The sequence below is a fragment of the Chelonia mydas genome, chromosome 25 (assembly GCF_015237465.2).
Source record: "Chelonia mydas isolate rCheMyd1 chromosome 25, rCheMyd1.pri.v2, whole genome shotgun sequence".
Taxonomy (NCBI): domain Eukaryota; kingdom Metazoa; phylum Chordata; order Testudines; family Cheloniidae; genus Chelonia; species Chelonia mydas.
Window position 1 is genome coordinate 6,028,155 of NC_057858.1, and position 25,599 is coordinate 6,053,753.

General features: G+C 55.2%; 1 protein-coding gene across 4 annotated transcripts in view; it reads right to left on the reverse strand.

The window, feature by feature from the left end:
• Positions 1 to 1,683: 1,683 nt before the first annotated feature.
• Positions 1,684 to 25,599, reverse strand: part of LINGO3 (leucine rich repeat and Ig domain containing 3) — a 103,515-nt gene continuing 79,599 nt past the window's right edge. For 3 of the 4 annotated variants that reach the window (XM_043535901.1, XM_037885905.2, XM_037885904.2), the window contains one exon: positions 1,684 to 10,521. In XM_043535901.1, coding sequence (XP_043391836.1) covers positions 8,670 to 10,487 — 1,818 coding nt within the window. In that variant the 5' untranslated portion in view covers positions 10,488 to 10,521 and the 3' untranslated portion in view covers positions 1,684 to 8,669. Of the gene's footprint in view, positions 10,522 to 23,841; positions 24,023 to 25,599 lie in introns of those variants that run through there. The other variant, XM_037885906.2, reaches the window with a different exon arrangement.

Here is a 25,599-nt window from a genome sequence, read left to right on the forward strand (position 1 = left end):
AAGAAGTACTCATGCCAACCTGAATAATGAAGTTCTCATGCTTCGTTATTTGTTTGTTTCCAGCTAGCAATGGATTTAAATCAAGAGATTTACTGAGATTGGAATCTGTCTGGGGCAGGGACCATCTTCATCTGTGTTTGTACAGCGCCTAGCACAGTGGGCTCCTGGATGCTACCACAGCGCACATAATAATAACCAAGAGAGTTTGGGCTGTCTCTTGTTTGCAGTAATGTTTAGCAGCTGACACTGCAGCAGCTGAATAATTGGATACTAGGCCTGGCAGTTCAGACGGGATGATCCGGATCACACGAGGTGCAGAGACAACTGTCTCCACGTCCCTCTGAATCCTGAGCCTGCCCTGTGGGGTGCTGCTTGCAATGCAGATGCCGATCTGTGAGGCACTCCCTGAGACCATCTCCTGGTTCTGGGGAGAGCCAATGCAGAGCAAGCCCTTGCCCCAGACCCATCACAAATGCGTGTGACCCAACGGGGAAATGCTTGGCTGTGTGCCAATCACCGAAGTTAGGGTGCTAGGCCCAGGTCCTCCAAGGTGTTGAGGTGCCCTAGTCCATTGAGATCAGTGGGCGTTAGACACCTCAATACCTTTGGGGATCTGGGCCCTAATGGCTCTGTCGGGGGTGCAGGTCCTGCTGTCAGCCGGGGCGGTGTCAATCTGGAGTCACTCCACTGGAGTCAGAGTATGTCTACACTGCACTCTAAGCCCAGCTCTGTGGAACCTGGGCTTGTGGACTTAGTGTTTCCAAGCTCACACTGCATTGTGAACCGGGGCTTACAGTCGCTGGACCCGGGTCTACCAGCCGTGCTAACAGGTCCATATTGTACTACCCAGCCCTTCTGACTTGGGACTGCAACTTGAGCTGCATCCACACGGCAAAGTGACAGGGCTTGGACCCAAGTCAGAGCGGGACTTGGGCTCCAACCCACCCCTCTAGCAGGGTCTTAGGACCTGGGTCCTGAGTGCGTGCTGACCTGAGTCAGACTGAGGTGTGTGTGGACAGAAAAGGGGCTCCGTCTCAAACCCGAGTCAGAGCTTGAGCTTAGTGTGGCGTGTAGACGTACCCATTCGTCTCACTTACCCCAGCTTTAGACTGGAGCAAGTCCATGGCGTGCACGGGAACAACTCCTGATAGCCAGAGCGAGAGAGGCCCGGACTCAGATTCACGCTGGTGTGACAGTGCAGATTTCAGACCCTGACTTGGGAGCACCTGGCCGGTTGTGGCTGCGCCCCACTTCTCCTCTTTCCAGGCCGTCAGTCATCGATTCTGCCTTTTCTCCTGCGTCGCTCCGCAGAGGGGGAGGAAGAAAAACGACACGGGAGGCGCGTTGCTTTTCTCAGGTATATTTCACATGCTTGTTACATAGGAAACTGGACATGTTCCGTGCAGACAAGGCCTTCCATAGGAACCATCCGGGGCTTCCCAGCTCTTAAGTTTTCACCCCCCCCCCCCAAAAAACCCCGGACACTGACCGTGGACTTGCTAACTGCGTGGACGACACCACTTGGACTCCTGACACAACGTGGCATGCATAGCTCTCTGGGGGTGGGCTGGGGGCTGGAGGAGGGATCAGCAGTGGCATTGGTGGGGAGGAAAAGCTTGCAGGTGGCTCCCAGCTGCTGGCAGTCCGAGGGCAGACATGTTGGCATTTTCAGCAGTGGATGAATGAATTGGGGCAAAGGAAAGAGAGCCGCGTTGACATCAGAGGCCAGGCGGGCAGCTCTGGGGTAGGATCTGAATGTCACAGCTTGCGGCTCTTTGGAGGGGGCATGCTCATTAGACCCTTGCAGAGAGGGACTCAAGCCACAATGTTTGGGCGCTGCCCCCCAATTCAGTGTGGGTGCGGGGTCAGCCCCGCTCTTCTGCTTGTCCCTGTGACATGGGCAGGTTGGTCTCTGGGTGCTGCTGCCTTTGGTTAGGCCGTTGGGGCTGCGTGTGTGAAGAGGTGGCGTGGCCACGGGGAATTGGTTGAGGGGCTCGTGCATAGCCCGTCCATCTCCTTCATGTCTTCTGCCATTCGGTCACGGCCCCTGCCCTGGTTCCCCAGCCCCAGTCCCATCTGGGACTGAATTCCCTCCCTGCCCCACGCTTCTGGCTTCTCAATCCAGGCAGGGCCACGGAGCCTCACAAACAGGGGCGCCCCGGCATCCCTGGTGCCTGCCGGCAGCGGCTGAGTAGGGGGTGATGCGGCTACGTGGAGGGTGGGGGCTTCTGGTTGTACCTGGGGATGATCCCTCTGACCTGGTTTGAACTAAAGGGTCTGTTTCAACATGTAGGGCCGCACTCGTTTGCAGGGTGAGGCCTGGCACCCATGTGAGCCCAGCTGTGCCAGGGCATGGTGGGGCGGGCTCCGAGTCAGGGCTAGACCCCAATGGTGCCTATGTCTGTCTGTGGAGCCTGGCAGACAGAGCCTGGCCTGAGCAGTTCCATGCCACTGTGCTGGCAGCTGAAGAAAGACCCCCCCACCCAAGCTCTGCGGGTCACCTGTGTGCTAACCGGCTGCAGGCCATATGGACCCAGCAGAGACGTGGGCTCGCCCCTGGTGCCAGGGCAAGCCCCAGAGAGGGACGATGACAAAGCGTCACGTACAGAGGTGGAATGTTTACTTTCTAGCAGGGTAAGTCATTCGGGACGGCCTGAAGGTGGATCCCGCTCACCTTTGGGAGGCTCTGATGCTGATGGCCCAGTCTCCGAGGACTGCAGGCCCTGGGGAAGGACATGGTCCCAGAGAGCAGCTGCCGGATCGCGGGGCAATCCCCCATATTGCCCTCTCTTTCCGGGTCCTAGTGATGCCTGCCTTTCCAGCTGCTTGTGGGCGCTCCTCAGGGCTGGTTCCCCTTCCTGACCTTCCTCCCACTGGGGCAGCACTGGGAGAGGCTGGGGGGAACGGGACACAGGGTGAGCAATGGGGAACACACAGGCTCCCCAGGCAGGGGTCAGAAGCCACATTGCGTGAGTCATTTGACCCGGGGTTGGCCAAAGCTCTGGAGCAGAGGCCCTAAAGCCCACGGGGTGCAGGAGATAGACTAGATGACCTAGGTCTTGTCCATCTCTGATCTCAGTGTCTCCGATGAACCAGTCAGGCCGTTTGATTCTTTGGCTCGACCTGAATTGCTGCTGTGACCCTTTCGGGTTCCATAACATCCTCCGTGTGGGCTACGTGAACGGGCAGACTCATCCCGGCTGTAACTTCACCCAGGCCAGTGGATTTTGTCCAGGAAGGAATTTGGCCTTGTGCCTTTTAGGATTAAATTGTCAAACCCCTTGTGCCTAAAACACATTCACAAAATAACATCTGGGCAGGGTCCTGGTGCCCCTGGGCACGCAGTGCCGGGGTCTGCTGCCCGCCCTGACCTACTCCCGGTGCACCAACCCCTTGGCCAACGTGTCTGGGCTGGAGGGTCTGAGTCAGTCAGGAGGGCTGTCTTCCCATTCCCAGGCCTTGCAGCTGGGGTAGCTGCTGCCCGGCAGGTGTGTCATGGCCCAGGGGATGCAGCATCGAGAGCAAAGGGAGGGGGAGAAAACACATAAGGGCTTAAGAGAAAATGGAGAGGAAAAAACCTGTGAAAATAAAGGAGGAGGGTGGGGGCAAAAAGCCACCCACCTGCCCCAGGGGAGAGGATGTCAGGCCTCCCAGTCTCCTTCCTGGGGGCACCTCAGCATCTGAGACCTGTTTTAATCCACCAGGGGAGCCAAGAAACTAACATCTCCCATGTGAACGTTCGCAGAGAAAGTCCGTGATGGTGCCAGAGGCAGCGACAGCCTGGGGGAGGAAGCGGGGGAGGAGATGGCGGAGCGTCGGGGCCGGGGGGAGGATAGCGTCTCTTGAGGTCCTTGGTGCAGAGCAGCGGGGATGGGAGCAGGTGCTCATGCAGAGGCTGGTATCTGTATGCCAAGCACGCATGTTAATCTGCATGTATATTCATGCCTACAATTTATCATGGGCTATGTTAACACCTCCTCCAGGAGCCATTCATGGGGCTAAACGTAATAATAACACCACTCTGCACTTCAGCTCCTGGATGGAGGTGACATCTCGAGGAGACCTGTTGTCCTGTTCTTGTGCCCGTGAGGCACAGACGATTCACGATCTTTGGTTTTCTCCAACAGCCATTATAAAATTCAGTCCAAAACATGCAAGCGGTTCTGCTTGTCCCAGATACCCCGGAGTGGTGTCAAGATCCCTGGGACACACACACACACCCCCAGCGTACATAGATTCACTAAAGTCACCCAGCAACAGCCTTGGGTGCCTGATCCCCAGTCCTGTTCACGGTTACTCCTGCTGCTCTTAGGAATGGTTTGCACGGGCCCATGCTAGTGAAAATGATTGTGCCAGGTCTGCACACTGCAAGGCACATATTGTGGGCCAGATGCGTTGGAGTGCAGCAGAGAGAGCTGAGATTCCCCAGTGCAATGCACAGCCTCTGGCTTGGGGGTTAGAGCACCGGGGCTATGCTGATGGGGAGTAGCCGGGTTTGCAAATTTGACCTTTTTATTTTTCCATTTTTTTCAAAAACTAAGGGGAAATGACATGATTTAAAAACAAAGGAAGAGATGGGCTCCAGTCCTTCACCCCCTCTACCCACAGTGAGCAGGGGAGCAACCATTCGCTGATCTGCCTGGTGGATCCTCTCTGGATGGGAATCAAAGACAAAATCTGCAGGAACTCTGCAAAGTGAAACTGAAAAATATTGCACAGATGACTCATGCCAGCATGGGATTCTGGGCCCAGTCCTGCTTCCTCTGGTGCTGTTGACTTCAAAGCAGCAGGATCAGGCCCATCAGCTATATAGTCCCCCTCATGCTCCCCTTGTTCCTCATTAGTGAGGACACTTTCTTTGCATGCATTCAAGACCTTTGCCTCCTGCTCGTTCCCCATGTGAAGTGAGGATTCTCTGTCTGTGGGGAAAATGATATCACAGATCGAGGAGGCCTGGGACGTCCAATGTGGGATAAAACCGTCGGAGCTGATAAATACGTCTCCTGATGCTGCATGCTGTGGCTACTTAAGGGTAGCACTGGGTGAAACTTTTCAGCCAAAACGTTTTTGTTTTGTTTTTTCGGTGGGGAAAAAAAATTGCAGATTTGGCAACACCAAAGCGCGTAGTTAGATTGTGTTGGGAAAAAAATTCAGCGAAAGTCAAAAGGTTTAAACTTCTGCCGTTCAAAATGACGTTTTGTTTGAAAACTGCCTTAAAAGGGATTGTAAAAAAAACACCCCAAACCCCTCACACAGTCGAAATGAAATGTTTTGTTTCGACCCAAACCATGGTTTTTGCTATGTTGATTTGGTAACGTTTTTTTAAAAAATTTGTTTTTGATTTGATTTGAAATTAATTCCGCCCCCACCCCCCCACCATTCAGAACTGCCAGTGAACCAAAAAACCAACCCATTATTTGCACAGCTCTACTTAAGACTTCAGACCGCAGCGGAGCTAGACCCCAGCTGCTTCTGCTGCGGAAGCACAGACTCCTGCCACTCAAGCTAAATGCAAATCTCCATTAGCAGTATAGGGCCTATGACACTCAGTGGAGCAGTTCCCATTCCATCCAGTAGAGGACAGTGCTGTGCATGCGCACACACTAACCAGTATATTATGTTATAATGCTCTTATTTTGGGCCTTTCCTCCATGGAGCTCAAAGTGCTTTGCACCCACTAAATCATGAATTAAGGTGCACACAGCACCCCTACGAGCTGCTCTGTAAGGGACCTACACATCGAGAGTGCTGAATTAACATTAATAAGCAGGGATGATTACATACGAGTAAAATGGGGCAAAGAGAGGGGCCATAGCTTGCCCTGGGGTCAGACAGCGGAGCTGGTGCACCCACTCTGTTCTAACCACTAGACAACACTCCCTCCCAAATGACTTTAATAGTAGAGCCATCCAGCAGAACGATTTTGCTGGGTACATTATGGGCTGAGTAACGTGGTCAGAGACTGATATCCAGCCAGCTCTGCGTCATAACAGCCAGGGGCAGGGAGGATAATAAAACAGAAGTGGCACCTTCCCGGTGAAACGGGCTTGATGAGCCGGCTGCACTGTAAAGAAATGCCGTCCCTCTAAACATGGCCTTCAGCGGGGAAGAGGTGCAGCAGTGTGACGTGTTAGCATCGCTCTGTGGGGCTGGAGAGGGAAAGCAGTTAAACACCCACAGATCCTGGGCAAATCCCGAATCCAGTTCATGCCCACCTGGGATAGTCACTTGCCTCCCCGCCTCCTCCTCCTCCTTCCTTTAAAAAAAAAAAATCTCCTGCTATATGGACCCGCTCTGTCTGACATGATCCCTGTTTTCCCTTCAACTCAAATTTGTGAACAGAAAATGCCGTGGCACAAATGGAGCAGCAAGAAGAATTATTATCCGCGTCTGGGCCAGGCGCGCGCACACGCCTGGGACCTTCGGCCCCCTCGGTGGCCGCGGGTGGAAGGGTTAATTGAGGAGGCTAACGCCGCAGTGGCGTTTGCTGTGCTTAACGGTTCTGCCTGCGTTTCTCTGCGGGTTGGAGGGGCGGGAGCGTGCCTTTGTTATGCTATTGTTTAAATAGCTGTTTATTTTCCAGCCTTGTTACAGGCACAGGAGCATCTGGTATGGTTTTTCCACTGAAGACCCTGCAGACCTTGCAAGCCAAAGGACCAGACCAGCTTGTGGGTTAAATGGAGATCGCTTGGAGAAAAGACCAGCTGGTTTTTGGGGTGACCCTTTCTTTACATGGCTCAGGCTTTGGATCTGGCTCTGATTGCATAGCTCAGGTGCTCTCTCTTGCGGCGTGGGTCTGACGCTCTGTTTCAATGAGTCTGGCCCACTCTCTCGCTCCACAGGTCAGGACTTCTCTTTTTACACTGGTGGCTGCCTCTTTTGATTTGGGGGTGCCCTCTCAGAGAGCCAGGGTCCCCAAACTGCCCGTGCATTTCTGCATGCCCATTAGTGCAAGCACAAGCGCACACCTAATTTGCACACACCGGTGCCATGGCAATCGAGGCAAACTGGGTAACTGCACATCGGCTGGGCAGTTAGATGCACGGCCAGACAAAACAGTTCCCCTTTCATCCAGGATGGGTGACGGGGCCTCTTTACCCCCAACAGGATCAGGAGCTGAGGATCCTCCATGCCCAGAGGGGAGCCAGGGCAGCTCCTCATCATCCCTCCCCACTGTGTGCCCAGCTCCACCTTGCTGTTCTCTGGAGCAGCTCCACCGAGAACAGGGATGGGGGATTCTCCCCATGTAGGCGCCGACTCCGTGGGTGCTCCGGAACTGGAGCACCCATGGGGAAAATAATGGATGCTCAACACCCACCACTCACAGCTCTGGGACGGCGCCGCTGCCCAAGAGCTGTTCTGCCGTGCGGCCGCCACCAAACAGCTGTTTGGTGGCTTGGGGAGGGACTTGGGGGAGGGCGGAGAGCGGCAGGCTGGCAGGGGCCTTGGGGAGGGGGTGGAGTGTGGGCAGGAAGAGCCAGAATGAGGGTGGGGCCTCAGGGGAGGGGGCGGGGAAGAGGCGGGGCCTCGAGGGAAGGGGTGGAGTAGAGGTGGAGCCGGAGGGAGGAGCAGGGACGGAACAGAGCGCAGAGGCCAGCAGCAGCGAGAGACGCAGTCGAGACGGTGTCATTTTTTTTACCGTGGTGATTTCCTCTGCAAGCGGGCCAGCTAGCTCGGCCCCGAGCCTGCCGAGGCCTGGCCATTACTCACAGGGGCTGCGCTTCCCGTTTCTGCTGCCACCTCAACCAGCAGCCTGCTCGCTGGCTTCAAATGCCAGTGTGCTTTGGGGAAATACCGCTCAGCGCCAATGGGGTGGCATTCATGCCTGCACAGACCCGTACGTCTGGAAGGGACTGTTGGGTTGGGTTATTATTGCTTGTGCAGGGGGATTCCCTCCCCAGGCGCTGGGGTTTGCCGCCCCTTCTTCCGAATGCCGAGAGGAACTCCTCCGAGCACAGCACCTCCCCTGCGTTGGATCGAGCCGCCCAGGCCGGTTGGAGCGCGTGCCAGGGCAGCCAGGAGTTGCTCTGCGGGAGTCCCTTGTCGCCCAGGAAGACGTCTGTTGGAAATTCATTTAAAAAAAAACCCCCAACAAATTAAAAACGAACCATAAACAACAACCGAGAAAGGGTTCCAGATGGTCTCTTAAAAAAGGAAGCAGGTTCTCCGGGCCCAGACACTGCTTGCTCAAGGTCTGAAAAATGCATAGTTGATACAAAAGAATGTTAGCTACATCGCGAGGCCCTGACCCACAAGGGCTGTGCATGCCTCCTTGGCCCGCTCTTGCCCTCTGGGACCTGGGTGTGGGGGGGTCTCACAGTTCAAAGAAGGTGGGGTGTGCTCAGAAATGGGAATAAGCCGCTGGGAGGCCCCTGGGGCCGTTTCCAGTGATGCTTCTGCTCAGTTCAGTTGGGTGGCAAGGCCAACGGGGAAAACCGCTCGCTCCTCCCAGTTGCCTCCGAGCCCTTGTGGTCGAACCGAGGCAACGTCCCAGCCAGGTTCCTCCGTGAGTTTTACTGCCTCGATCTCCAGAGGAGTGAAGCCACATGACCAGACGAAGTGGTCACTTGGAAAACAAAGGAAGGATGCTCCTACCCCCTGCCGGGCTCTTGGAGGGCCCCATTTGGTGGCAGGCAGTGGACTAGCAACCACCCTCCTTCTGGGGCCGCTCAGATCATCTTCATGTTGAACTTCCTGGCGCTGCCCTGCCCAGCGGTGGTGGTGGGGCCATCCACTTTGCGGAAGGAGTATTCCACGGTGAAGTTGTTTTTGTGCTGTCCCCGCCCCCGGCTCCACACAAAGAGGAGCAGGAAGCAGAAGAGGACGACCCCAAGGAAGGTGATGCAGCCCATGGCCGTGGAGACCAGGATGGTCTTGAGGTCCAGTGTAAACTTTAAGAAGACTTGCGTGTTGTTGTGGAAGGTGTCGTTGAACTCGCTGAGGGACAAGGTCCGGTTTGCATAAAGGGAGCCGTCCACGGGATGCCCCTTGACCGTCAAGGTGGCAAAGTAGGTGTCATTGCCTCCGGCATTGCTAGCGATGCAAATGTAGGTGCCACTGTCTTGGACCTGGGCAAAGCGGATTTGCAACGTGCCCCCGGGCAGGACGGTGGCTCGTCCAGTGCTCTTGGTGGTGATCATCCTGTGCTGAGGGGAGACCCAGATGATGGCAGGAACGGGCTCTCCATCTGCACGGCAGAGGAAGGAGACAGACTGCCCTTCACGGGCTGTTATGTGCTGCAACTTTCGGTCCCTGATTTTGGGCTTTTGGCAGGTGAAGTATTCAAAGAGTATGGAGTCCGGGAAGTCACGCAGGGCGTTGCCCTGGATCTCAGGGGGTGAGGAGCACATGGGCTGCTGCCCGTCGAAGTTGAGCGTCTTGCGGCGCTGTAGGATCCAGAGGAGGCGGCAGTCACAGGCCAGCGGGTTCCTGTCCACGCGCAGCGTCTCCAGCGTGTTCACTGAATGGAAGGTGCTCTCCTCCAGGGTGGAAAGGAAATTGTTGGAGAGGTTGAGGAGGCGGATTTGCCTCAAGCCAGAGAACGCTTGAGGCTCCACGGAGACCAAGAAGGCCCCCACCATGTGGAGCTCTCGCAGCCTGATGAGGTCCTTGAAGGAGCCCTTGGGCACAGTGCTGATGGGGTTATAAGACAAGTTCAGGTACATGAGGTACACCAGGTTCTTCAAGGCGGCCGTGGGCACTGCCGTAATGTTGGTGTAGGTGATGGAGAGCGAGGTGAGGTTCAGGCCCTGGAAACTGGTGGGCGAGATGTCTTCCAGCAGCGGCCAGTTGTCGATCTCCAGCTGCAGGAGATTGTAGAGTTTCTTGAAGTTCCCATCTTCCACCGTGGAGATGCTGAGGTGTCGGAGCCGCAGGACCTCCAGGTTTTGGAGGTAGGAGAGGGATTCGGCTGAGATGGCCGTCAGGTTGCATTTCTCTATGGTCAGCTGCTCCAGGCCTAGGAGGCCAGAGAAAGCCCTTTGGGAGATGTACACCAAGTCGTTGTCTCCCACCTCCAGGTTCTTCAGGTTCCTCAGGTCCTGGAACATGTAGTCCAGCAGGATGACTATTTTGTTCTCGCTGATGTCCAGGAGGGTGAGATTGGTCAGCTTGGTGAAGACTCCAGAAGGGATCAGCTTGAGCTGGTTGCCTCGGAGCCGCAAGATCTGAAGGTTAAACAGGTTGCTGAAGGCCCCAGGCTCCACACTGACGATGATGTTCTCGCTTAAATCGAGTTCCTCCAGCAAAGGGTACGGGGACAGGTCCCCCGGGTTCAGGCAGCGGATCCGGTTCTTGCTGAGCTCCAGGATCTTGGTCTCGGTGGGGATCCCCTCGGGGATGGAGCTGAGGCGTTTGCGATGACACACCACGGACTTGATCTGAGGAGCACACTCGCAGCGAGCCGGGCAGGCCACCACCCGGGCGGTGCTCAGAAGAATCCAGTGGAGGCCCAGGACTGGAAGCCAACATGTCATTGTGTAGAGCATGATCTTATGGTCGCACTACCATTCTCCCATGCACCTGGAAGAGAAAGACAGAAGCAGTGTTAACCGGCTGAACCCATGAGATGCTAACAAGGTCCTGTGAAGCTGCAGGCCTGGCTGACTGGCAGCTTTGCGCACTCTGTGACTTTAACAACACTTCACTCTGCTTTTGCACGTTTCACTCAAGGGCTTCTAATGCTCTCCTCAGCGCACTATCAAGCGGCCTAGAGGGAAAATAAAAAGACTTAGCCCTTGAGGAATTCAAAGCTCTGTGCACACATGAATTAAACAAGCCTTACAACCCCCTGTGAAACGTCAGGACTATTTTGAAGATGGGGAAACTGAGGCACGGGGAGGCAAAGCGACTTGCAAAAGGTCACCCAGCAGAGGCAGGATTAGCACTCAGGACCACCTGTCCCCACCAAGTCTGCACTGATTCCTAATTCAGACCATTCTGCCTCTGGCAGGGCTGGCCGTTGAGTTGGTACACATCAGGATAACTGTTGCTTTAATGGAATAACTCAAGTAACTGAGTCTGGCCCTTAATGGGGTGTGTCCCAAGTCGTGATTCTCAGGGGCCCAGAAGCCTTCGAGCCCTTGTTATCAAGATCCCCTTTGGAATAAGGCCTCGTCTACACGTAGGTTGCACGGGTTTAGCAAATCGTTTGCTGTGAAGCCAATTCAGTTAAACCAGTATAACTTTGAGTGTGGACATTCTTATATCAATTTTACCCAAAGTTCATTTCAGAAGGGCAAGCTAAACTGATGCAAGCCAGGTTTAAACCCATGTGACGGTGTCCACACACAAAGTTGCACCAGGGTACCCACGCTGAGCGAACATCACACCTTGAATTAAACTGACACAACTTCTGTGTGTAGAGTAGACGTAAGTGTTTTCAGGTGCACGCTTTTGGGTCTGTGTCCTGGTCCAAACTTAACAGCTAGGTCAACACAGCTACGATGCTCAGGGGTCAAAATTCACACCTCCGGAGCGCTGTAGCTATGCTGGCCTAACCCCTGGTGTAGACGCTGTTGATCTAGCTACCACTGCTCAGAGAGGAGGAAAAACAACTTCCATCACTGGAGGAAGCGTCTACACTATGGTGCGACAGGGGCTCTGCTACAACTCCATATCTGTGCTGCTCAGCACCCATAGTGTAGACGCGGCCTGTGATTATCTTAACACAGAGGGAGTGAATGTTGTGTGTGTGTGTAAGTTGTAACTGGTGCACTGAATGGCTCTGCGCTCCTGCCCCACCTTGGTCCCGCAGCACTCCCCTTGTGATGTAGCCCTGCCCTGCCCGAGAGGGGTGTGCATGTGTGTGTGTATGTGTGTGACATCCTGCAAGACACAGCATTCTCGCAGCTGCACGACCTGGGTGCACAGGCTGTTTGCACAGCGTGGGTCAGAGGCGTCCTTGTCAGAGTTTGGATTAGGAAGTCTGCAGATTGTACAATTCATTCTTTGTAGATTATAGATTACTGCCGACCTCTGACCCCTGAATTATAATGCACGGGCCTTAGCCTCCTCCATCCGCCCTCCAGCTGATGAAACTGTCCTCGTTTTGCAGGGATTAGAATTTTTCTATCAACTTAATTTTTCTCTGCACTGCCCTGCATCCTCCCCAACCCCCTTGCAGTCTTTCGCCTTCCCTCACTTCCAGATCCTTTGCCCTTTCTCTGCCAGCGTCCATCTGTCTATCTCACAATGCTTTACACACAGTAATGACACCTCACACTAGGCAGGTGTTATTAGCCCCATTTTACAGCCCGGGGAAGTGAGGTGCAGAAGGCTGGAGTGACGCGCCAAAGGATATGCTGAATCCCTGGCTGGGGCAGGCCCCTAACTTAGCAGTCAGCCATGTCCTTCACTACCTACTAGGCCATGCTTCCCCCTCCGTTCATATAATGAGTTTAGTGGTCACTGGCTAATCCCTTGTTGGCCAGGTCACCAGAGCTGGAGTTTGTGAACCTTCTGGACACAAGGCAACCTAAGCGCTTGTGGGAGGTAATGGAGTGATGGGGGAGGGAGGAGGGTGTAAGAGAATTTGCTGTGTGGTTCTGGCTTATATTATTGTTGTTATTGTGATGAGCCTAATTTTACATTGGTGCAGAATTAATTATATGCTATGATATTTTATATCTAGTTGCTGTACAAACACAGAATGAAAAGACAGCCCTGTCCCAGATGGCGGCTACTCATCGAAGTAGTTTACACTCTATTTATTGTTAGTGTCAATGGACCTGACAGCTCGGAGCTGTGACAATCTAACTAAACACCTTCAATGGACGCGAGGGCAGGCTGGGACTCTGTGCTTGCCAGAGACTCGAATGAACCCTTGCAGGGTTCACGTTATACTAGGGTGAACAGACAGCAAGTGTGAAAAAACGGGACAGAGGGTGGGGGGGGTAATAGGAGCCTATATAAGAAGAAGTCCCCCCAAATGGGACTGGCCCTTTAAAAACGGGCCATCTGGTCACCCTACGTTATACCCTCCCTCCCTGGCCAGGGGGTCTCCCAAAAGCCGCGTTGCCTGGAGCTGTGGGGAGCACGTGGGGTCCAACCTGACTCTCCACCCTCCTCTCCTGGGAGCCCTGACAGACCCAGTCACTCCTTTCTCTGCTGATATCTGGCTTATGAGCCTGTCTGCCTGGCTTACTCCTCTTGTCTCTTTCAGTCATTTCCTATTACCAGGCCCTCCTTCTCTAACTGGCTCTCCCGGCTCCTGCTGACAGTCCATTAATGAGCCGTCCCCGTTTCTGCGTGCCAGAGTTGTAGGGCTGTGGGCCGCACCATTCGATTCGGGCAGCATTGAGCTCCCAAGGCAGTAAATACCCAGGATCTGCCACATCGCGCAGCCGGACCGACTCCTCCACTCGCCGGCCACCGTGGTACCACTCACCGTGGTTATCTGACGGCGACAGGGACGGGGCCCCGGTCACTGCCGCGGAGTTACACCAGGGCTGGATCTGGCCTCATGAGTCACACAGCCGTTCGGGTCGAGAGCGAGACACCGCGTGGCAGGAGCGAGGCCAAGCGGAGGGCTGAGAGTTTGACGACACTGGTAGCTGGGGCGGGGAGGGGGGGTGTTCACTGGGACCCCCCAGGAGACATGTACTTACAGATTGTGCTTTGAGCGCCAACCTCAGCCCACGTCCAGCTCGAGGTCCCCAGAGCATCCCTGAGCGCTCTAGTACGGCGCAAAGCTGGCGTCAATCCGTGGGCCTGGTGCAGCGGGAGGGCTTGAGTTGTGCGACTCAGCATTCGGGGGTCACTTGAACCTGAACCTCAAAAGGCAGCTTTGGGCCAGGGACCCAAGTGAGCCCACTCTGGGTTGGGTCCTGACTGTCTAATCCGCCTCTCTCCCAGCACATCCGGTACCCTAAGGGTTAATATGTCGGGGGCTGGGGGAGGGCGGGGGTTTAAGACCCATGAGTGCTGTGGACTCACGACTGTGCGGAAGACACACATTAAAAATCTTGTACCCGGGGCGGACACATCCCCCCCGCACTACGGCACATCATTGCAAAACTCGTCAACCGTGCATCAGTAGCCAAGCGCTGCTCTTCAGCGAATAAAGCGGCAGCGTCTGCCCGCAGCCCAGCAGCTGTGAAGAGCTTCTCTGCATTTACACCGGCGCAACTGAGAGCAGGATCCCACCCGAACCCCTCATTCAAAACGATTTCAGCTCTTTTCCCTCTGTGTGACACGAGCTGGGGGGAGGGGCAGTGTCTCGGGCCAGGCCCCAGAGGGCGAGTGCGTGTGGGCAGCATTGTCAAAAGCACCTATCTGACTTAGGAGCCCATTTGCAAAAGGGACATAGACCCAGAGTTTCAAGGTACTTAGGCACCTAAAGCTGCAGAGCCGTACCTTGAGCAAGTCACAAATTGCTGTATGCACCTAACCGCCACTTTAAGAGCCTAAATCCCAGAATCAGGGCCCCCCACTGGGCTCTGCAAAAGCCCTGCTCAGCTGCCCCCCGTAGGTGCCTAAACCCACTCGGCGCCTACAGTTTTTCAGTAAAAGGTCCCTTAGCGCCTATGTTTCCGCCTCTGAGCGTGTGCCCTGCAGCCCCACGCCTGGAGACCAGACGCCCAAGGCCCAGAACAATGCACCCACATGCCTGCCGGGCTCAAGCCAGGAAGTGTGCTCAGAGGAGGAAGAGCAACCTTATCGCCTGTAACCCACTGGGTACAGCACTCACCTGGGAGACCGCCCCGGTTCACAGCCCCCTCCACCGGAGCAGGAGAAAGGCTTTGAAGCAGCCTCTTCCCCGTCTCAGGGGAGCGCCCTACCCACCAGGCCATGGGAGAGCCCAGTGTGGGCGTCCCTCGCCCACGTTTCTTTGTGACGCTAGCCCCAGTGGGATTTTCAAAAACGCCCAAGCACCCAACTCCCATTGATTTCTGCCTCTTGTCTGTAGCTTTAGGCGCCTGGTGACCTCTGAAAACCTGGCCTTTAAGGCCCAGAACTGCAAAGGTCTTTAGGCGCCTAACTTCCATTGAAACCAACACGAGTTAAGGACTGGAAGTTAGCAGGCTCGCTAAGTCCTGTTGGAAACTGGCATGAACCAGCCCTCCTCGCCAGGCCCAGCAGAGAGGTCAAGGCAGGCATGGGCCCCGGGCGGCTCATCCACCTTGGAGGTGGGCACTCTGGGATAGGCCTGAAGCACACAGCCTCGGCTGCGCCCAGCGCTGATCAACAGAGGCTGCGACTCTCCCAGGCCGGCCGTCCCACGCCCTTCGCCAGCACGGAAACGTGCTATTTTAGGGGCCGCGGCTGCAGGAATTTGAATGCCGGGGAATCAATTATGCTGCTGATGGGGGAGAAACTCCATCCCTCCACCTCTGGTTTATAAGCAGCTTTGTATTTAAAAACCTCTTTGCTTCTCCTCATTGCCTGTGAGCAGAATATTCAAGGCAGGGGAGACGAAAGCCGGGGAATGTGAGCGCTGGCAGGATGGGGCTAGTGCCAGTCGGGAAGCTGCCAGCTTTGCTCGCTGGGTAATAGACAATTTATCTATTGGTAGTGGCGATGCAAGGGGAGGGAGTGGGAACTAGCATGGTGCCTTCTAGCTCTTGGCCTGTGCTCAAGACGCCTTAGATCTCAGTGAGACTTCATGCTAGGTCATCGGCGCGCTCCTCTGGGGGATGCTGGCCTGGCTGGCCTTCCCGAGTTGCCGCGTGCCGTGGTCACGAGAGGGAGAGGAGGGGATGCTAAGTGGCTACGGAAAGCCCCAGGCATCTATGTTTAGCCATGCAGCTGTCACCCAGTGTCACTAAACTGCAGGAGCCCGTGGCGGGCAGGACAGACATGGTGGAGTTCGTTGTGAGCTGAGCCAGAAGCCCATTGGAGCTGGGGAAATTGGGTCTGACCCAGGGACGGCTCGGGACCCCGACTCACTGGGCAGTGAGCCAGCCACGGCTGCCCCTTCCGCTCGACGGGTGCTGCCCACCCACACGCTGTGGGTCACGCCACTCATGTCGGTGGGCCTGTGTGCATGTATGCCCATGTGTGTGTGTGGACGCCTGAGTATGTGTGCTTTGGGTGCTCACGTTCACACGTTCTGCACGGGCAGGAGTATGTGCTTGTGTGTGTGTGTACTTGTGTGTGTGTGCGTGTGCGTACATGCGTGTGTGTGTGTACATGCGTGTGCGTGTGTGTACATGTGTGTGTGTGTGTACATGCGTGTGTGAACGCACACATGCCACCTGGGGACGGGGGGATGGGCTCAGACAGAGGCCACCCCATTCAACTTGACGCATTTGAAAAATGCTTCTTGCCACCTCGGCCCTCAGGTTATTTATGGCCAGCAGTTAAGGACAATAAGGACAATTTCCATCATTGGAGGTTTTCAAGAGCAGGTAAGACAAACACCTGCCAGGGCTGGTCTAGATAATACCGAGTCCCGCCAGGAGTGCAGGAGGCTGGACCAGCTGACCTCTCGAGGTGCCTTCCCGTCCTACGATTCTATGGTGCCATGCTGGGTGACAGGCCAGGTGGGGTCCCAACTCCCTTGCACCTGCCTGAACGTTGGAGCCCCCACTAATGGGAGATGGGGGTGACGGCAAGGCAGGCTGAGGAGGAGCCCGCGTTTATCCAGCGGGGGCACTGACTAATCCCCACATTTCCCAGCAGTTACACCAGGAAGTTGGTTCCCCCTTGAATGTTATTCCATTGCACGGCACCGGTGGCGTAAGGGCCACCGGCCAGGGGCTCAGTGTCTGGACCTGAGATCTCAGTGGGGAGGATGCTGAGACAGGGACGTCTCCAGACAGGTGGGAGCTCTTTGCAGCAGGAAATGGGCTGATCTGTGTGGAACACACCCCGGGGCTCCTATGGGGAAGGCTACCCCTGGAGAGGTGTGAGTGACGTTGCTTGAACTCACTGGCGCCCCCTCTGCCAAGCTTTGGGGGGTGGGGTGGTGGTCAGGTCTGTATAATGTGGTGGGGGTGGGGATGGGGGTCTGGCTGCCCCATTCCTGGAAGAGGGTCAGCTTCAACAGATCTCCCAACTTGAAACATTTTTGTGAAAAAAAAAGGTCTGAACTTGTCGAAACGGCCCCTTTTGACATTTTCAGCACAAAACGTTGCAGGATTTTGGCATCAAAGCGACTTTACGCCTTGAAAGTTTAGTAAATTTAGACGACCCCAAAAAAAAAAAGGTTTAAAAAAGTCAAAATACAAATGAACCGTTCGGCCTGGACTGAATGGACTCGTTTGCATATTTGTCACTTTGTGAAAATTCTTTAGATTTTGACTTTTTCTCCTGATTCGGGATGGGAAAATCTCCCAGGGTGGGAAAACCATTTCCTGCCCAGCCTTGCCCATCACCAGGGTACCTGCCTAGTGACCAGTCTTGTCGGGAGAACTGGCGTCAAGCCCTTCGGGGCAGCAGTATCAGGTACAGCTCTGACTGCTGCTCTCTCTGGGGACAGCCCCAGGGCATCCAGAGCAAGGCCTGGAACAGCCCGTGAGTGCGAACTTTTGGAAGTGATCATTAGATCCTGACAGCTGAGTGCCTCGAATAGCTTCGGCAGCCTCTGGCTATTGGCGTTGAAGGATACGTCCTCCCCCCGAGGACATTCCTCCATCCCTAACCACAAATGATTTCAGAGCTAGGACCGGCCACTTCCACCTGCATGTCAGTACCAGCAGGGAGCTGACGGTGGTGAAGTCCCACCTGCGATGGGGGTTAGAACACAAGGCGACTTTAACCTCGGCCCGACGTCCAGATCTGCCCCCACTCTCACCCCAGCCTCGAACCAGAGCAGGCAGGGGTCTGCTTGCCCCAGGGCCCAACAACAGGACCCTGTGACTGGTGACAAAGGGTGAGTGGAGCCACCTTCAATCAACCACAGATACCAATGGCTCTAACCACCCTTTGTCTCCAGTCTCAGGGCCTTAGTGGAGCCATCAGTGTCCTTCACCATCTCCAGCTGGCCAAGGGATCGCGTCCCTTCCTCGCAGACGAGGGTCCTGCCAGTCAATGGTCTGTTTGCTACCTTGGGGCTGGCCTCTCTGGATGGTCTACGCGGGGCTGGGTTTGAAGGCAGTCGGAAGCGTCAGCTAGCACGGAAGGTGGCCAGGCACCCATGCAGGGGAGCAGGTTCTCGCACCTTTGCACTGCTCGTGGGTGCTCCAGAGACGGGCGCCGGTGATGCAGCAGGGGGCGCTCACCCTTCTGCATCAGAACGTATCCCGTGGCCCAAAGGTTTGGCCTGGGGCGAAGGCTCCCGGGGAGGGGTATGGGGGGGGGGGGGGCTCAGTTCTGAGTTTATCCAAACTGGTTCAGCCTTCTTTGCTTCTGAAATCTAGAGAAATCCTCCCCTGGGTCTGTCCTAGCCCCCTCCTCATGGCGTTTCCCTCTTCATGCCAGGCCTGTGTCTTTAGGGGGGATAGTTTTCTCCCTGTCCCCTTTGCACCTGTCTTTCCCTTCTAATGCTCCCTGGATGTGCCCAGCTCCCCCTGCCCCATTGCACACACGCCCCCCCCCCCCCCCCTTTCCACTGTGATGAGGATTTTAACAAGAAGAGAAAATGGCAGCTGAACAAATCAATTGGTATAAGAATCCGAGGATGGTAACAAGAGCCGAAAATGCCACCCAAGTACTTCGATTCACTGACCTTGTGGCGATGGTAACTAGGCTGGAAAATGGCAGACACCCCTGTTCTTTCTTGTTACCCTCTGGAGACGCTGATGGGGCCTGAGGACATGAATGCAGGTCAAGGGGCTAGCACCCGACTGGCAGCCCGTGACTGTCCCGATACCATCGCAGGGCTGGGGGGGTACTGGGGTGGGCGTTCCTGCATGAGGCTACTCAGGACAGTGATCCATCATCGGGGTGTTGTGGAGAAAAGGGACTGACTGAGGTAACATGGGACAGATCTCTGCTGTGCCAGCCCTGGGCACCCACACAGCTCTGCTGGTGCCCCTCACTCCTCACCGGCAGCACCCCCAGGGCTAGATTCATATGTCAGGAAACTAGGTGCATGCCTGGGGCCCAGATTTGTGGAGGCCATTAAAATCCTTGGATCCAAATTTGTGTGTGTGTGGGGGGGGGCCTTGGGGAGGGGGCAGTGTGGCTAGGCCAAACCTGAGTGAGTGGTGCTGTGATCTGGTACCCCCCCTATTCTGAACCATCAGAATGCTCACAACCCCCCTGAAAGTCCAACATGCCCCCACAGGGGTGTGCCCCCCAGGTTGAGAATCTCTGTTTAGAAGGTCAGAGCCGAGAACTGCATGTTTGCCTAGGACCCTGTGATGGGTTAATCCGGGCCTGAGCATCCGTCTGCAGCTAGTCCAGTCCTGGCCCACCCCACAGCTCTGCCAAAGCCCCTCGCTCCTGCCCTACACAATCGCCTGCCATCCCTGGGAGAGATGGTCCAATCCACCAAGTTCAGCGTCAGATCCAGCTTCCCCCGAATTCATGGAGGGGTTGGTTTGGGACCATCTGCTTCCTGGCAAGACCAGCTGAGTACCCCAACTTTTAGAGGTGGAGTCAAGCTTCCAAAATGGGGCTTTCAAACTCCCTGAAGTTTGACATTTCCTGGAGTCCCAACCCAGAGGGCAATAGAGATTGAGGGTTTTGAATACAACTTCAGACAGATAAGTGGGGTTATTGTAGCTTTCCTGCTCAACATCTTCATACAGAATTTCTTTTCTACAGCTGTCAGGTACAGCCGCGAATGGGTCTCTAGGAGTTAGAGCGGGGCTCTGGGAATCTGCTCTTCTGGGATCTGGTCCTAGGCTGGCACTGGCTGGGGCAAGTCTCATTCCCCTCTCTGTGCCTCATTTTACCTGTTTGTAAAATGGGTATAGTGCTACTGTAATGAGCTGGGATGGGCGTAACCACTGCTCTCTGCTGGAAGGAATCAGAATCGCTCCGTGTGTCAGAGTATTTATCATGCTACCAGACATCCTACTTCAGCTCAAGGGGCAGGGCCCTGCGCTTCTGTAGCAGGAGTGTCTGAGTTGTATCCCCTCTGCCACCTTGAAGTCTGGAGTGTCCATGGCATGCAGCCTAGAGAAAAGCAGGGTGGCCTGTGTGCCTGCAGATTGACCCAGTGCTAGCCTCCCTCTCCGGGGGATGGACAGGGTTAGTTAGCGTGGCACTGGCATGTTGACCCCTGCGGGCAGTGCCTGTGAGAGGCTGTGCAAAGGACTCTCCCCTAGTGCTTACTAAGGCTGTTCAGTATCCCATGTGGATTATTGACGCTGTGACAAGAGCCACAGATGTGCCCCGATGGGCGATGAACCCCTAGGATCCTGGCAGCCAGGTCAGCTGTGCTAGGATGTGTCCCTGTCCCCGTCCCCAGTTTGCCATCACGGGGCGCTAAACAGCACTCCAGCCTCTGATGCCAGGTGCAGGCGCCCAGCTGGGCTGTGAAGAGGGGCCTCCGTTGATTATACACAGGAACCAAAGGTGGCTGATTTCAGCAGTGGAAGGAGAAGCTCTCAGCAGACTCAACTCTGCTCCCCAGAATAGGTCTGTTTATCTGCCACCTCTCCACCCGGCCTCTTCCCCTCCTGGCTGCAGTATTTATCTGCTTCACATGCTCACTAATGCCTCCCTTCCACTGCATGTCTGATCTCGATCAGACAACAGCATCTCTGCCTTTATCAGCCATCTATCTACAATATGTATCTAAGCAGCTCTGCGCCTCTGCGGCATCTTCCTGTTCTCTCTACACCAGATCTGTCCCTCAGCAGAATCTACCTACTGTACTGCTGTATCTACACCATCTTTTAATAAATCCCTGGGCACCTAGGACGTCACTGGGCACTTTATGGTCACAGCAGGGATAGAATTTCAGCTTCTGCTCCACAAGCACTGGCTTCTGCCACTTGACCCACATGAGAAGCACTATAGGGCTCATGACACACAGCTGTGTCTTTCTGATTCCATCCAATAGGGGGCAGCAGAGCATATAAACATTAACTAGTTCACTGCAGTGTATAATCTCTGTGTAGCAGCTCTCCTGCTCATGGTAGCAGTGAACTGGTGACAATACACCAGTTGGCTAGAACTGGTGAATGGGAATGGGATATGTGGTGTCTCTTATTCCCATCCCATTCCTGAAAACCTGCTGACTTTCTAAATATGTTTCCTCCCCACCCCCTGGAACAATTTGATCAACATCTTTACCTACACCATTCTCAGAACTGTTACTCACATTTTTCGCTTGTTTTTGGTTAATCAAGAAATTTCAACAACAGTGGTTTTTTTAGGACCAGTTCTGACCTTTATGATTAAAAAAATGTCATGAAAAACACGCCTGTGGTTTTGAATCCTGCAAAAGGGAAACCACTTCAGAACCTCTTAAGTTTCGGCAATTTTTTAAAAAATGTAACAACCAACAACAACTTCGTATGTTGCTCCTTTTGTGAGATGGCCCCAGTGGCCATGTACCTATAATGTAAAACCCGCCAGCATAGATTGTGTTTATTGTGACCCTTGGTTATTACACTCGGCAGAGAGACCCAGGGCTGACTGAGCCATGTAATCAAGGCATGGGGTGTGTGTGTGTGTGTGGAGACCCAGGGCTGACTGAGCCATGCAATCAAGGCATGGTGTGTGTGTGTGTGTGTGTGTGTGTGTGTGAGCCATGCAATCAAGGCATGGGGTGTGTGTGTGTGTGCGCTTGCCTTGCTACATCTATTGGTAGGATAAAGCGAAACCTTCTGCCTCAAGGGCTGCCCCGCTCAGACCTTTCACCAGTGCGACACACACACACACACAAGGTATGTCTACATTAGAAATGTGTGTTGACCTAATATAGGCAAGTACTGTTCACACTACCCTCCTAGGGTCGGGTGGTGCACGTCCTCACCAGGAGTGCTTGCACCTAGCTAAGAAGGGCAGTGTGGGGAGCTGAAAGCCTGGGTTCTCAACTCCATCGGCCGCTCCCTGCCAGGAGTCTGGCTGCCCCACTGGCTCCTGGAGGGCTGCCCTCCCCACTTCCCATTCCCTGCCCAGGGCTTCTCCCCTGTCCGCTCTCTGCCTGGAGCCCAGCAACCTCGTCAATTTCAGGGCTCCAGCTGGGAGCCCTGGGAAGCTGCTGGGGCTTCTCCTGCCCTGAAATTGACGAGACAGCCAACAGCTGTGTCTACACAGACACTGTGTTGCCCTAACTACATGGACATAAGTCTTACACCCCTCCTGGCAGTGGAGTTAGGATGTCGGTGCACTAGGGCACCTACATCGGTGGGAGGATGGCTGTAGTGCAGACACTGACATAATTAGGTGGACATGAGCGGCCTAATGCCGACCTGCGTCGTATAGACCAGCCCAAAGGTATAAAGAAATAGTTGGCTGCAAAGCGATATCCGGTGCTGGGGAAATGGTCTGAAGCTCATTCTAGCCTCTGCACTCTTGAGGCTTGAACTTTGGGTCTGCTGGGAATTTCAGCCCCAGGTGCAGGCTGGTATTTTATCGCTGCCTGCTGGATGCGCTCACTCTCTCTGCTTGCCTACCTTACAGCTCGCAACACGACACGACCCTGACCGCCACTCAGCAGCCAGTGCAGACTTAGCAAAATCCGGGGCACCACAGTATCAGCGAACCTGGCCGGAGCGAACCTTCTGCGGCACAGAGCAGGCTGTTGGTTCTCCCCAAGCATCCCTGTCTCTGTATTTACCTAGCCCAGAGAGCAGGGGTCCCCAAACTTTGTCTTTCTGAGCTCCCTGCCCCCAACACGTTACAAAAACTCCACGGCCCACCTGTGCCAAAACACCTGCTTTTCTGCATATAAAACCCTGGGCTGGTATTCGGGGGTAGCAAGCAGGGCAATTGCCCGGGGCCTTGCCACAGGGGCCCCCGTAAAGCTAAGTTGCTCAGGCTTCGGCTTCAGGCCCGAGTGGCCGGGCTCAGGGACCCGAGCATCAGCCCTATGCGGTGGGGCTTCCGATTTCTGCCCTGGGCCCCAGGGAGTCTAACGCTGGCCCTGTTTGGCGGACCCCCTGAAACCTGCTCATGGCCCCCACAGGGGGCCCCAGACCCCTGGTTGAGAACCACTGCCATAAAGATCACTCACCTTCGCTGAATTTTTAAGCAACAGGATTTACTATCCCCTCCGGGAGGTGACAGGCTGATGGCTGTCTGGGAGACCCTCTCTGTCAGCCCACATCAGCTCACCTTGCCGTTCTCCTGAGCATGCACCAGGGAAGGGACGGGAAATGCAACCCGTCTCGCAGGCAGCAGGCAGGGTAGGCCGAACAGGCAGGATCCTAGTAGCCAGCCATCCCCTCCATCCTCCCACTAGCCACAGCCACAGGTAGACATACAGGCATGCACAGGCCATATACACAGGGGCGCCCACACGTCACCGCACACCGGGGCTCGCACGCACATGAACACACACACACACACACATAGAGCGCCCTCCTCCACACACATACACTGCCCTTTCCATAGACTCATTCGAAGTAGCACACACAGAGGCATGGGTGTGTAAACACACACATACACACTTGCTCACTCGTCCCCCCTTGCCAAACACTCACACAAACCCGAGGCACAACGTGCACAAGCATAGTACTAACTCACCCCCCCTACCCCTGCACAAGCCCCCGATAGGCGCGTCTCCCCCCCATATACACTCCTCACCTCAGCGTTCACCCCTCCCATGTCTGAGCTGCATTCAGGACTAATAATATTTTCAAGTCCATCACCCCCAGGCTGGCGACGCTGCGGCTGCTTTGTTCGCGGTCAGATGTGCTTCCCCCCCCCCCCCCCCCCCCCCTTGCGGTGCCGCAGATGCCTCAAAAAATGCTTCTGACCAGATGGGATTTAAAGCTGCTTTGTGCTCGGTTAAAAGGGTAATGAAGTGAGAAAAAAGAGCCGTTTGCCACTCACGTTTGCGCCCCAGATCGCTTCATTCCCAGGCAGCGTGTGTGTGTGAGTGCGAGATCTGTGCCTGAGAGGCTCAGCGCTGTCAGGGAGCTGTGGGATCAGCAGGCTGGCCAGCCAGCACATTCCTGGACAGAGCCTCCGTGACTCCATGGGCACTTCCCAGAGACGGCTTCCCTAGGAAGTGAGGTTCGCTGTAACCTAGCCAGAGTCCACGCCTGAAACACAAGCTTTGGGCTGTGGGAGGCTGCAGGGAGCTGGGGCACATGGTCCTATCACATACACAGATTAGCACTATTGCTTGTATTATGGTAACACCTAGGAGCTGCGGTCGGGGACCAGGACCCTCGCGTGGCAGGTGCTGTACGTGCTCAGACCAGAAAGACAGTCCCTGCCCCAAATGGCTCACAAGATGAGACAAGAGACAGCAGACGGATCCAGACAGTTATTCAGTAAGTGCTTCACTTCCTTCTGAGTCTGATCCGCTGGCCCACAGTGGCTGCTGGGAGGGGCGGGGGGGTGACCCAGGCCCTGTCATTTTGCAGTGTGGACTCAGCTCGAGCCGCAGCCCTGAGTCAGAAGATCGGCGTAGCGCAGTACGGACGCGTTAGCACGGACGTTAGACCTGGGTTTACAATGCAGTGTGGACGCTCAAGTGTGGGCGTGGAAACACCGAGGGCACAAGCCTGGCTCCCGCAGTGTGCAGTGTCGATCTCCCCGGACTGACATGCAAGGGGCTGGGCTTCTGTGGCTTGAGGTTCTCGCCTGGTTCCTGCTGCAAAGGTCGTGACCGATGACGGTGTGCGGCACCGGTACTGTGGTTTTGTTCCATGCTCTAGGATGAAGCCGGGTGTGGCCCTAAGGAGGTGGGGAAGCTCTCTTGAAATGTAGCAGTTAAAATGTTACAATTTTGGAAAGTCAGGAAAAGAGCAGAGGCCGGACATGGCTTCTCTCCCCTTGGCTTCACTAGGTTTTGAGTTGCCTTCCTCCGGCTTCTCAGTGGACACAGCCAAGCTCCCTGTGAAGCAGCCCTGGCATTTGGTCTGTTGTTTTCCAGCTTTGTGGCTGTCCTGTGGCCTGACAGCGCGTACCGGGGCCTGACGCCTGGGTTGCATGTAGCATGGACAGCTCCCTCCGCTCTCAGCAGGACCTCGATCACTCTGGGCCTGATTCTGCTCTCCGGTACGCTGGTTTAGTGCCGCTGGCACTGCATGGGTCTCCAGGGAGTCCTAGCAACTCATCTCACATCACGTGCCAACCATGGTATTCCAGCTTTTTCTGCTTGGGGCTGGATTCAACCTAGCAGCCTTGCATGGAACGCGACGCGGTCTGGAGCTCCTGAGCAAAGCCTCTGAGCCACCCCGTCCCTGAAATATGCCCCCGGGCCCTTTCAGGCTGGACCCCGAATGGAAAGTGTAACACCGGTTTCCTCTGTTTAGGATGGAACATTCCACAGCTCATGTTACCAAGGGGCTAAGTGGGGCCGGGAGTCAGCCACCCTGGGACGGGCCTGGCGCTAAATCCCTATTAGTGGGGAATGCAGCTTCGTTAATTAAAAAACAAAAATAGCTGGAAATGCCGCTCTTCCTTTCCAAAGCATCCCCCTGCCCCCTTCCCTCTCCTGATTTCTTCCTGAGAGAGGCTGGGGAGGGGCAGACGGGATGAAGAGCGGAAGACGCACTCTGACCTCCAATATTCTGGACAGGCAGAGTTGGGCCCCAGCAGCAAAGCTGGGATCTGGCACCAGCTTTTCTCTCTGTTCGG